The sequence below is a fragment of the Boleophthalmus pectinirostris genome, unplaced genomic scaffold (assembly GCF_026225935.1).
Source record: "Boleophthalmus pectinirostris isolate CB_2022bp ecotype Guang Dong unplaced genomic scaffold, ASM2622593v1 HiC_scaffold_12, whole genome shotgun sequence".
NCBI lineage: Eukaryota > Metazoa > Chordata > Actinopteri > Gobiiformes > Gobiidae > Boleophthalmus > Boleophthalmus pectinirostris.
The window spans coordinates 20,306,740-20,320,456 of record NW_026571018.1 but is presented as its reverse complement, the minus strand read 5'-3'; the positions used below and the strand labels follow the sequence as shown (position 1 = coordinate 20,320,456).

Genomic DNA, 13,717 nt, shown 5'->3' with positions numbered 1-13,717 from the left:
AGTAGTTTATAGAATGACTGATTCCTTTAACCCAGTGGTTCATTACACCCAACAAAACTCATTCTGGAACTTTTTTGAAGTGGGCTTTCTAACAATCCTGTCCAAAAGAAATCAGTTCTGCTCCGGTCCTAACTCAGGCCCACAGACACAAATGTCAAGAACTTAAGGGGTGCCAGTCAACAGGTCAATATACGGCCACACTACTGTCTGTTGTTTGTTTAATGGTAGTCATAAACTGAGTCATAAATTAGTTCCATAACTATTTAGCGAGATCCAATCCATTACCTTGTTCTTGGGTGTAAACCTTTAATACTCTAGTTCCGGTTCAGTAGGTCTACTAATTTGGAAGTTTAGCACAGCGATGTTGGTAAATCCTTCTGTATTTTATTTTTCGCAGTTGTTATATTATCATTATTTCGACAGATTTTGATATTTTTGCGACCACCAAATAAATTGAATAGCCTGGCATTAAGCATATACCTCATTGGCAGTTCCCTTGTTTAGAGGAAACACTCCCTCTAGTGGTCAAACACAGGTGACGCATGTGCGCGTGGAAACACTTCCCGTGACGCACAGAAACGCGGTAAAACGATATTCCGGTTTGTTTAAGAGAAGGACAGCAGCAGCATGGCAGCCTCAGAAAGCACAATGGAGAACCTAAATGGACGGAAGACGGCATCGGTGAACGGGGAGCCGGTGGTGAAGCGACCCCGGGAAAGCGTGTCGCAGTCGGCTCTGCGCGCTCCGAAAGAGCCGCTCAACAAAGTGACCGTGGTGCTCGGGGCCCAGTGGGGCGACGAGGGCAAGGGGAAAGTAGTGGACCTGCTCGCTATGGACGCGGACATTGTGTGCAGGTGTCAGGTACAGGAACGCTCTGTGCTTTACTACTTATTTTACTTTCTCGTGTAGATCTGTGTAATTTCCTGCTTGTTAGTGGTTTGTTGGACTGAATGCCCATTTAGCCACCGTTATACACTCATGCCCTACGTACGACGTCAACAGCCATTCGTGACGCCTCTCGGAAGTGCATGCTCAGCTTATATGCTACTGTAGCACTAAGCTAACTCTGTTTATTGTGTGTATTTTTGAGACTCTTTAGCATTTTCTATGCTTATAAACTCGACATACCATGTGGCTGCTAAATGCCGGGTGTGTTCTGTTATTATAGCTGTTATGTTGCAGCACAAATGGCCACTCAGTTCTTCCCCCTCCTCCTTTACAACAGCTGAAGCAGGAATGTATGCTATGCTATCCAAATTGGTCCAAACTTCTACTGTTTAATAAAAGTTTCTCAGTGTCACGATAATAATAGCTACAAAATGTGGTATAATTTGGAAACTTTTCAAATGAATTCACAGAACAGGTCATAACAAGTCCACTTATGTAATATGACAATACATGATTTTTTTATTAAAATACAAGCTCCTCCTGATTGGCCCTGAACCGAAAATTGCATAAGAACATTGCCAAAGCACTGTTGATGTGCCTTGTTCTTTTGGGTCATGTGTTTGATCTGTTTGCAGGGAGGAAACAACGCAGGTCATACAGTTGTAGTGGACTCTGTGGAGTATGATTTCCACCTGTTGCCCAGCGGAGTGCTCAATAAGAAGGCTGTCTCTTTCATTGGTAAAACACTAAAATGTGTACAATATCTGCTGCTAGGTCTGCATTTTAAATAACATTGTTGGTCCTGTTTATTTGGCCAGAAGAACATGTGACAATAAAGTTCTGGGAAATTTGCTCAAAGTCTTATCACCAAAATGTGTATGAGATTGTGGGGTCATATGCTGCGTTCATGTGGTCTTGGGAAAATGTTTTTCCGAGCTGAAAAATACACATGCAACTTGGGAACTCTGGTGAAAACGAGCAACCGGACTTCCACACCTGATGTCACCTGCTGGGTAAAGACAGATGACATTCAACTGATTTTTCAGTTTGTCTTAAACATTTCAGCTCTTTGACTAAAACTGTAATTTTTAGAGGTTTACCGTCATTTGTGCATATCATAAGAGCAACAGATTTGTGCAAGGAAAAAACAACACTACTGTTTTAATAATTGTAGATGTAACGTCAACTACTTATAGTTCAAGTAAAATAAAAACATTTAACGTTTAGCTTTTGAGATGGCTAATAGGATGATATCTTAATGTTTAGCTCTATTAAATAATATGTAATAGAGCCATCTCAGTGATTTTATTACTGGTGACATCAAAATCCCAACTTTCTGGGATAAATGCACATGCACATGAACGCAAACAAGTTGGAACCCCAAACTCTCATCTTGGAACCCTGAGTTTCCAAGGAGCACATGAATGCTGCAGTAATTAGAAGGATTTATTTCTTGGTGTGATTTCTGTTTATCTAAATGTGAACTACATATTTTAGTTCTGGTTACATTATGAATTGCAGTTTACAAAAATGTTTATGTTCCAGGCAATGGAGTGGTGATTCACCTGCCAGGTCTGTTTGAGGAGGCAGAGAAAAACCTGCAAAAAGGCAGAGGTAAAGTGGACGTTGTCTTTACTAATTACTTTGAACATTAAATAATTGTGTCTGTGTATTAATATTATTTTATTTTTTTTCAGGATTACAGGGATGGGAGGAGAGGCTAAAAATCTCTGATCGTGCACACATTGGTAAGTCTTAATTGAATAGTTTAAATAAATACTATGTCACTGTGTGTCAAAAGTGTCATCATACATTTGTTGCTGTTAGTGTTCAACTTTCACCAAGCCGTTGATGGTATCCAGGAGCAGCAGCGGCAACAACAAGAAGGGAAAAAGTCAGTGATTTTCACTTAGTTTTAAAACTGAAAGTGGGTTAAATGTTGACCTCTGACCTTTGTGTTACAGCCTTGGAACCACAAAGAAAGGTATTGGTCCTGCATACTCCTCCAAAGCTGCTCGCAATGGGCTCCGGGTTTGTGACCTTGTGTCAGACTTCAAGATTTTTGAGGAGAAGTGAGTCTTAACTGTCTTTGCAACACTAATTATTTATGATGAAAATGGTGGATTGCTTGATATGGGAGTTTTTGTATCTTTTTGAGTGTTACAAGTTTCACAACCCGTAGATAGGACACAATCTTAACCTTAGTTGAATCCAGACTACTCATCTTGGAGATGAGATAATCATGTTGTTATCACTTCACTGTAAATTTTCCAGCAGGTGGCCACAGTTGAATGTAATGCATGGCTCTTAAGTTGTTTTAGCGTTGTTGTTGGGCTTTATAAACCTGATAAACATGTGTAGACAGGTCCTCACATTGTGCACTGGGGATTTGCAGGTTTCGGATGCTGGCAGAACATTTCCTGACGATGTATCCAAACCTGAATGTTGACATTGAGGCTGAACTTCAGCAGCTGAAGGTAACAACAGCTGATTATGTGTTCAAATATTACATTCAGAATCTCATAGTTGGGTCTTTGTTCAGATGCTGTGTTTCTAAAGCTCATCAGATTGCTTTTCCATTGTACTGAATACAAAGAGTTTGAGTATTTCCATTGTGTTTGACAGAAATATGCTGAGAGACTGCGCCCCCTTGTGACTGATGGGGTGTACTTCATGCACAAAGCTCTAACTGGACCTAGCAAGAAGATCCTGGTGGAAGGGGCTAATGCTGCTTTATTGGACATTGACTTTGGTAAGTGACAAATCAAACTGCTGTTATAGCCTCACTCCTTTCTGTATGCTAACACACCCTCTGTTTAGGCACCTATCCTTTTGTGACCTCCTCAAATTGCACCGTGGGAGGGGTCTGCACAGGGCTGGGCGTCCCCCCTTCACACGTGGGTCGAGTCTACGGCGTTGTCAAAGCTTACACCACCCGAGTGGGAGTAGGGGCTTTCCCAACTGAGCTCAGTAATGTAAGTAAAGATAGGTCACAAGAACACACAGATACTGTATTATTATTGAAGGTTGTGGTTCGTTACTTAATTCAGTTTGTTTTAGTGAAGTTCTATGTTTCTGGTCAGCTCACACATATTAATGTGAAGAGTATAATATTGTGCTGGGCTATAGGATAAAAAAAAATACAAATTCTTCCACACACACTGATAAATCTTGATTTTTCAATAGACTTTCTTTTTTTCTTTTCTTTTTCACAATTCTGCAAAGTAATATAATGTAGAAAATAATTTTTCTACAAAAAAAAATAAAGAAAAATATAATACCTTATACATTGGAGTGAGCTTTTTAAATGGACCATTTACCAGCTTTCACTCTCAGATAATAGATAATATTTTTTTCCATCGCATACATTTCCTCCATTATGTCCGTCCATTGCTGCAGTTTCAAAGGGTCATCCTTCAGCCAGTTCCTTGTTATTACTTTCTTGCTAGCCAAGAGCATCACTTTAAACAAATAGAAGTCCTCAGTTCAAATATTGTTTTCATGCAACAAGCCCAAGTACATAACCCGTGGGTCACTGGGTATTTTATAGCCAAATGCCACTTCCATTACAATTGCAATATTTTTCCCAAAAGGATTTAATTTTCACACATTTCCAAAACACATGAGATTGACTGGCACTCCAATCACCACACTGTCTCCAACACTTTTGAGGGGTTTTCAATTGCTTGTTTTTGATGTATGGGGTAATAAAATACCTCACAAGTTTTTTCAAACCAAGTCAATTCAGACTTTTAATTTACCTTTAACTTTACCATTTAACACAACAAATCTTTCTCCTGAAGTCTGAATTCTGCTCCAAACCACATGCTTTTACTGATAGAGGATTTGCTATAGAGCTTGGTTGTTTTTACTCACAAACATTTTATTGACTACTGGAAATTACTTAATCTCACTCCCTAGTAAAATGCAGGGGTTCCCAATCAAAAGACCGTGACCCCCAAAATTAGGCTGCGACTGACCTACGACCCTCACTACACCCCCACCACAATCAACACCCACGCACGCATATCACCATACTGAAAGAGTGCATTTGCACACACACAGCACATAGAGGTAAAGCCAAATCTGATACTGGGTTTTTTATTTTATAAAGGCATACACTTTGGTGTGTTCATCTCCTTAATCTCAGCTCTTTATGAACATGGTGCAAAAATAAAGCTTGTCACGGAGATATCCAGAGCATGTACACACTGCTTCACGTGCTCCTTGCTCCATGACCCAGGTGCTTTAGTCCTAAACTCCACTAAAATCTTCTATGTGCACTAAATCCTGTGAGTGCGTGAGCCATTTCAAACAGGTCCTAAACAGTGCACTTAAATAAACAAATAGTAAAACAAAGGGTGATTTTAACACATTACGGAAACTAAAACAATATGATGTCCAGCTGCAGTGACACGCAACACATTAGTTTTAATGTGCATGGGGTTGGGTTGGGTCAGGTCCCAACATGGGAACCCACTTGTTCTGATGGAGTGGGTCCGGTTGGATTTTATTTCTGGTTAGATGAGGTGGGTTCTGCGCATCACTACTGGGCACCATACAGTAGTGCTGGTGCTGGAGTCAAATGGACGGCACATAACAACACTCTGGTATTATTATAGTCCTACATGTGGATTCTCCGGTGTGGAGTATGTGTTTTGCATAAAGAAACAAATAGTTTATAAAGTTCGCCATAATCCTCCTCCTCTACCCAGGTAACCTGCTCTGCTGCCTTTAATATAAAGTCGTATATGGGGAAAGTGAAGCGCATGTAGGTCCACATGAGGGTCAGCTGTGCAGCTCTGGTTCATTTTGCGCATTTATCTTTAGTTGTAACTGGCCTAGAGTCATATAGTCACATAGGCTAGTTCATGTTTTAAAATCGGAATAACATCATTGTGTGAGAGTGAGATATTAGAGGAGCATGCATGCTCCATGTGACTCTGCACTGGACCGACCAGATCAGGGAAATCTGGGCTCAGACCAGTTAGTTTATTTTCTGTTCATTAAAAAAAAAAAAATCTGGAAATCATCTCGTGACCCCCCCCAGCCTCATAACCCTCACTTTGGGAATCACTGGTATAATGTAGGTGGTTGGATTCCAGGCTTTTTTTCATTCTATCGTCCAATTGTTCACTCATGTTTACGTTTGTGCTGTAGGACATTGGGGACCTCTTGCAGTCCCGGGGCAGAGAGGTTGGCGTGACGACAGGCAGGAGGAGACGCTGTGGATGGTTGGACCTCATTTTGGTCAGATATGCTCACATGGTCAACGGCTTTTCTGCGTAAGTTACATCACATCCCTCTACATTAAAGGTGCACTATGTAGCTTTTTTATTGGGAGTCACCTGCTTGTTTCTATGAATACATCATTGCTCTGAAATGTTTCACAGCATGACATTAAACAGCTCTACCTTACATGTATTCAGTTATAGGTCATTTTATAGCTCAAAAATGCCAAGGATGTAGAAAGGTTTAATACTAGGGATCTAACAGTAATTAATATTGTATTGTCAAAAGTCTCACAGTAATACCGTGGGCCATCACTATATCGAATTACAAGTTTCTTTGCTTAAATCCACTGTTATGGTGCAGCTAAGAAAACAGAACTACATAGACCATGATCCTTTGCTCTGTTTCAGTCCAATCTACATGCTGAAATTAGTTATTAAAACTTTTAAATCTTAATTGTTTGGATATAACGAGAGAAAAGTATTATATTCACAATTTTGTTAGCCTCCACAAAATATCGCAGTAAATATTGTGCTGTGAAATGCATATTGTGAAAATATCGTATTTGGAGAGAGGGGAGAGAGAGATTTGGATATCGTTACATCCCTACTGTACTGTGAAACATTCCAGACAAAGCAGTAAAATCTCCATGGAGAAAAATATTTGTCTGACCCTCACTAGAAAAGTTATACAATGCATCCTTAACTTGAGTGGCATTTTTTCTATAGAATTGCTCTGACCAAGTTGGACATTTTGGACACGTTACCTGAGATCAAAGTGGGCGTGGCCTATAACGTTGATGGAAAGCCTCTTCCAAGTTTTCCGGGTAAGTTCCTTTCTTGAAATTGTGTTGTATTGATTTGTATAGATCTGCTCTTTCAGTGCCAACTACTTAATGAAATGCTAACAATTCACTTAAGACTTAATTTCTTATAATTGGTTACACTTACACAAACTAAATGTTTTTTTTGTTTTGTTTTTTTTTTACTTTTTTTTTCATTCCAATCATAGCCAATATGGATGTGTTGAACAAAGTGGAGATAGAGTATAAGACCCTGCCCGGTTGGTGCTGCAGTACAGAGGCAGCGCGGAGCTTTGAAGAGTTGCCAACACAAGCACAAGATTACATTCACTTCATTGAGGAATTTCTTCAAGTGCCAGGTTTGCAAAGAGCCATCATCTTAACCATTATTAAGTGCATATGACAGGTTAGACCTCTCATTTCACTGCAAAAGAGTTCACGTCATTAGATTCAAGGTTTTACTAAAAATTTTGGCCTTTTCTTATGATTAGACTAGTAAAAATAAATGACCTGACCTTTGTTTTGTTAAATATTAGACTGTCTCACTGTTCACTTCATTTTGGACAGGTAGTTAAGTCATTACAGATGACATTATTATTAACTTCACTTCCACTTATTGCTACTTCCTGTAATACTGTACTCTTCTTTTCAACCTGCACTTAATTAATGCAAAGCTATGATAAATAGATACTATTATCCCACCAAAGCAAGTATTTATTAGAAAAACATGAAAATCTGTCATATGCACTTAAAGCCAGACTGATCTCACTGCTTTGCTAACCTTTTAACATGTTTTTTCTTTTGTTTTTAGTCAAATGGGTTGGAGTTGGCAAGTCCAGGGAGAGCATCATCAAGCTCTTCTGATCCATCTTTGACATTCCCACGTTTTCCTATAGGTCACATTACAAGGGAGATGTATATTTGAATACTTGATAGGAATCCATACCGAAAAATATCTCCAAGGACATTTCACCAGCAAGGCTTTCTTATGGCTGTGTTTGCACTGCAATTGCACCAGTTTCTTAGACTTGATTTAAATGCTTCATTCCAAACATCTGTATTTATTCACCTTTGGGATTTGTGCAGAGGGAACAATAGTCCTTTATTTCATTCCACGGTAGCAGTTTTATCTCACTGTATTCAAGAAAGTATCTGTAACATAAAAGTTGTTTTGGCTTTTGTAAGGACATGATTTAAAAGTGAGTAGTGTATTGTAAAAAAGAATCAGTTCAGAATTTTTAAGCTCTCAGTTTAGATGTATCTCCTGTATTATTTCTTAACATAGTTTTTAACCAGAAAAATGTCACTATGTTGTTCGGGGATATTTAAAAAAAATGTGAAAATGTAAATGGTGATATATACATCATATTTTTCCATTTGGAAGATCAACTTGTTATCAATAAAGGTAACAAAGAGATGTTTGTTTTATTTATTAAAAAATATTCACTAGTTTATTAAAGGAACGGTATGCAGGTTGTGGTCTTGCAATAAAAAAAAAAAAAAAAAAGAAACATTACAAGAGCCAGTGCCATAACCTGCAGAGGACCCAAGATTTTCTCATTCTCAGTATATGGACAGCCTCATGTGAACACTCAGATTCTCTAGAATTCACTCAGAGGCTGCACTAGCTCTGGTTTATGATTGGCTGCTGGTGCTGGGGTTTAGGTAGGGAGAATTCAGATCACAGTAGAGTCATTTTAGGTTTAAAACAACTGAATTTTAACACAGAAACTGGCAACCTGAATGTGGGACTCTTGGGGCTCCTTTCAATTGGACCATCAAGTCCAGTGTTTTTGTAACTACAAATGAATCATTGTAAAATAGCAATATTTGAATTGGTCATGTTTATGGAATATAAAATATGCAATTGTGTGGTACCTGTTTATCTCCACAGAGTGTTCCACAGTGTGTAAATCTGTTTATTCTCAAGTAAGCAAGAAGGTGGAACTACCAGACTTGGGTTTGGGTGGTTACAGGTCAGATCAGTAGACTGGCAAGCCCATTCACACTAGGAATCCATTTTCAATGGAAACATGGAACAGTTACATAGTGCACCTTTAAAATGTAAACTTTATGTAGGTTTCCTTTACATACTGTATATTCCCAATGGAAGGTGTTTTAATTCTATGCCAGTGCCACATTCTTGTAATCTAATGAGTTAAACTATGGACTTACTAATACACTTGCCCATGTTATTGTCTCACTTACTCCTCTTACTTGACACCCTCTTAGTTATGTCCACTTCCTCTCACAGCTGAAAAGCTTTCTCAGGGATTGGATTAAAGTGTAAAGTGGACTCCTTGGTGAATCCATTAGAGGTGTAACTCAGTACTGCCTCATGGATTTCAGTCTTTCTAATGCACACGAGACACATGTTTTCAGATTTCTCACTCTTCTGCACCTTAGGCTGAGTGATGCTGGGAAGAATATGATCTCATCTGTCTCTTTTTTATCAAAATGTTTCAAACAACTGGGCCTCTATACGCATAATGCAACTTAAAATCTGCCCTTTGTATCCGCTTAAGAGGAGCCAAGACAGCCGCTTTCTGTTGTGGGTGCATACATAGACATACAACGTAATCTGTAGAGGAGAAGGAAAGAGTAGTGTTGAACAATTTAGCTGGTTGTTTAAAGGTGCACTGCGCAACTTTTCTGGTAGAGGGTCCACCACCTGCACATTTCCATAGCGATGATATTGTTTTGCTTGGAATGACATTAAACATATGAAGCTAGCATTTATTCCTTTTGGGTATTTCTATTCCTTCTGTGAATAGGCACGACTCTCCTCAGATCTGAATTGTAATGTAGTTCGGTGCTTTAATAGATAGGTTTAATCTATGCTGTGGAACATTCTATTTTTATAGAAACAAGCAGCTACATTTTTTGACAAATGAAAATATATTGCATGATAAACTCAGAGTGCAACACATATGAGCAAGTTTATTATTTCACTTAAGAGGAAGATTTAGAAATGCGGATGCAAGGAAGACTTAAAAAAAAGGTCAGTCTTCAGACTGTAGACTGATGATGTCATACTCCCAGATGGGGGCAAGAGCCAGATTTCTGTATTGATTACATTGATTCACTGTATTTTCACTGTGCCATTAAACAGCAAAAACTGAATTTGAGAATGACTAGATCCAGGAAATCACTGCTAAAAATAATCTTCATTTTAACTGCCCATCATCTGTAGTAAATATGATTAGCCTTTTATGTTATGATGTCCTCAGTAACCCAATAATAACACAATAAATTACCACACAGCAGAACTAAGCTTGTGTATAGGGCTAGAACAATTAATCAAAAATAATCACTAATTAGTCAACTACTACAATAATCGTTAGTTGCATCCTTACTTGTGTATACCATATTATGAATGAAAGATGGAGTGCCCATTCCATCAGTTGTACGTAGTCCTACATTAAAATTGAGTTGTCTAGTTCACAGTTTATGGTCTTTCTATTTATAAGTTGTGTTTAAGAGTTACGCAGTCATAAATTCCATTGAACTTTGAACTAAAGCCATTAGACTTGTATTTTTCTTAGGTCAGGTTTTACCTTGGTCAACCTCACTTCTATTTAAAGTAATGGTCACATACAGAGACATACACACTTAAATTTCAGGAATGCATTGATCTTGAGTGGCACCACCAGGCATTAAGAAGAATATGGTTCACTTACAGCTATATGTCGAAACTTATATCGAATTTTAATAAAGTTTAAGATTCAGTCATTTCTAATTGTCAACCACCAGCAAGTTTTTTTTTTGTTTTTTTTTAATGGAGAGCCAATTGTCTGTCAGTAAAAGAAAGCAGTTTGGAGCAAAGTTTAGACTTTTTGACAAAGAAATTTGACATTGTTTTGTGTTAAACAGCAATGATGAAATGTCTGTATTGTTATTGTTCAGGAAATTAATATTGAACACCATTTTTACTTGTTTAAACAGTAAATAAACAAATAAATAAAGAGACAGATATGAGGATTTTTTTAGTTTTCATTTTCTTGTAATATCACAGCTCAGTGAACTTCAGAGCAAATCATTTTCTATGATTTTCCTGTCCAATTTTCCACTTTCCCTAAACATTTTCATTTACTTTATGAATGTCAAAGTGCAATGTTGCCTAAATGAGCAAAGTTGCCGACGTTTGCTTAACCAATCAATTTCCAGGCTGAGAAGTCCCTGCATCATCAAAAATAGCACAAAGTGAGCTTCTAGCAGACACACACAAGGGCTTAATTGAAAATAAAGTGCTCATAATAGCCGTGTAGTCATCCAGCTGACCTGCCCCTCCCATGCCCCCCACCCGCCCCTTTTACTTTTATTTACTACCACCTTCCTGGCCTTATAATTTGTAGTCTCTTCAATCAGTGCAAGTGTTTCCTAGTTACCTCGCAAATATTTATGTCAGTTCTGAAGTCTTTCCAAAACTTGTCAACAGTTTTCTTTGATCCGATGGAACTTTAAGTTGTTTATTTTTTGCAAACAAAGCAACAACATTTGGGATTAAATCATCACTCGATTCAAGAAGAACAAAGAGTAAGAGTTCTTTTTAATTCATTATCTAGTAATCATCATAGAGTCGGGCTTATTCTTTGTTTCACTTTGATATTTGTAATATTGTATACGTAACACAATTCAAAAAAACTTTATTTGTTCTAGTTGATTCATAGTTTTGGAAAGCAACATTGTGGCTCAGCTGAACTGTGAAATCAATGCATATGAGGAGGTTTCTGTAACATTGATTACTGCAAGCTGCCCTTTGAAATAAGTAATAGCACTCACTCAATTTACATCAAAGTAAGTATCTATGAATATGTCAAAATATACTCTAATAATTATAAGTGTATGTATGTATTTATGTAAGTAAAGTATTAATGATTTTAGACAGGATGTACTATTTCCATGTGTAGCGCGTGCCATTGCCTGTACTGTGGCTGCTTACAGAGAACAGCTGAAGTGATGCCAGAACACAATAGACCAGATTTGCTACTGTCTCGCATACATTCATAATGCTCGCCTATAAATACTTATTTGTATATGACCAGGGTGTGGCCTATGTCCACAGCTCAAGCTAAAAATGTGTGCCTGTTCTCCTAAAGGCTACATTAAGAAAATTACAGTTTAACCTTTTGGTATTTTTTGCATTGGGTTTGACTTTACTTGTTTATAGGTGACATTCTGAGGATTTATCACCATTCAAAATATATAACATTTTGTTTAAAATGGTATATTATGTAAAATTTACCTTTGTGACCTTTGAATTATGTTTTAATGGTGTCCACTTATTCAAGGGTTGTATTTTGACTGATTCATGTATGTTTGAGTCAATTAATCCAAAAGCTAAACTACAATCGGCTGCTTGCTCTGGTAAAATGCCACTGTGAAGAGATGGGCTTATGTGATCTACAGTTTGGAACAGAACTTTAATAAACCCACTTCTATTGTTAATCAGCATTAAATTAATATTGCTGTTTACAATTAACAAAATAAAATCATGATCTACATAAGTTATAGTGTAAAGGTACACTGCGTAGCATTTCTAGTGGAAGGTCCGCCATCTGCTTTTCTCCATGGAAATGTTATTGCCTTGTCTAGAATGGTCCACAGTATAGATTAAATGTATCTATCACAAGGGGGACAAACAGGTTACAGCACTATGCTACATTACAATTCAGATCTGCGGAGAGTCGCCTTTATTCACAGAAAGAATTATTGTATTTTTGAGCAATAGAAACACCCGTAATGAATAAATGCTAGATGGAAATGTTTAATGTTATATACTATGGAACATTCTAGGCAAAACAATAACATCTCCATGGAGACAAGCAGTTGGCGGACCCTCCATCAGAAAAGTTGTGCAGTGTGCCTATAATGCAGAATGCTTGAAAAAACATATTCATCTTTTTATTTGTTAATTGCTATGGTAATTATTCATCATTCAGTCATGTTTTTGTGAATAATTTGAACTTTCTAAACATACAATAAAATAATAACAATAAAACAATGTACTTTTGTCTTCCTATCTGGCCATTTAGGTGTCACTGGCATATAGTTGCAGTTGTGAATTTTTCATCATGTAATCAAAGTTCCAACTCCTACAAAATTATTTATATTTATAAACACTGTAGAAAACTTTTAACTGACTTTTGCCAAACATCCAATCAGTCCCACATGAGTGATAGTGACACATCCGAACAGCTGGCCCTCTCCCCTCAGTGACCCCTGCACCAAGGACCACAGCATTGTCGGCTAATGGGACCACTCTTTCTCTCTAAGTGTTTCCCATCACATGCACATGCGTATGGTGTACCAGTGCAATCCTTATCCATGGTCAACTGGCACCTGACAAGTGGGAGGAGCCACTTTCTCTGTCCTGCACTGGCCTCTTAGAAATAATAATGTTTGTTTCTTTTATTGTGTCTGGTCTTAGAAGATAAGGGCCTAAAGATAATCCTTAATGGCTAAAATGGCTTAATGGCAAACTATCACGTAACTGTATTTTTTAATCTGTTAGTTAGATTTTTGCCGCATGTTACTTACAGTTGTTAAGTTTCTATAATCTTTATCAGTCCTGACTGACAATATCAAAGTGGTGAGGTCTATTATGTGATTTAGTTAAACAGTGATTACAAGGCCAGTATTAAACAATGTCAAATTGGATGACTAATGCATAGAATACAAAATTGTAATTGTGATCTCAAATAAAAGGTGTATTTGATATAGCTAGAGTGTGTTTTTGTGAAAAATATTCCTTCCACCTTCAAAGCATCCACTAGGTAAACAAGCTAGAACTAC

General features: G+C 37.7%; 1 protein-coding gene across 1 annotated transcript; it reads left to right on the top strand.

Annotated features, from left to right (window-relative positions):
* The first annotated feature begins 541 nt into the window (after positions 1 to 541).
* adssl (adenylosuccinate synthase, like) lies at positions 542 to 8,339 on the top strand. The gene is made up of 13 exons (XM_020930224.2): positions 542 to 861; positions 1,524 to 1,626; positions 2,434 to 2,502; positions 2,586 to 2,636; positions 2,716 to 2,782; positions 2,853 to 2,960; positions 3,284 to 3,365; positions 3,514 to 3,640; positions 3,709 to 3,863; positions 6,049 to 6,173; positions 6,849 to 6,946; positions 7,132 to 7,281; positions 7,734 to 8,339. Exons 1-13 carry the CDS (start codon positions 628 to 630, stop codon positions 7,784 to 7,786), a joined length of 1,422 nt encoding a protein of 473 aa, XP_020785883.1. The 5' UTR covers positions 542 to 627; the 3' UTR covers positions 7,787 to 8,339.
* Positions 8,340 to 13,717: the final 5,378 nt, after the last annotated feature.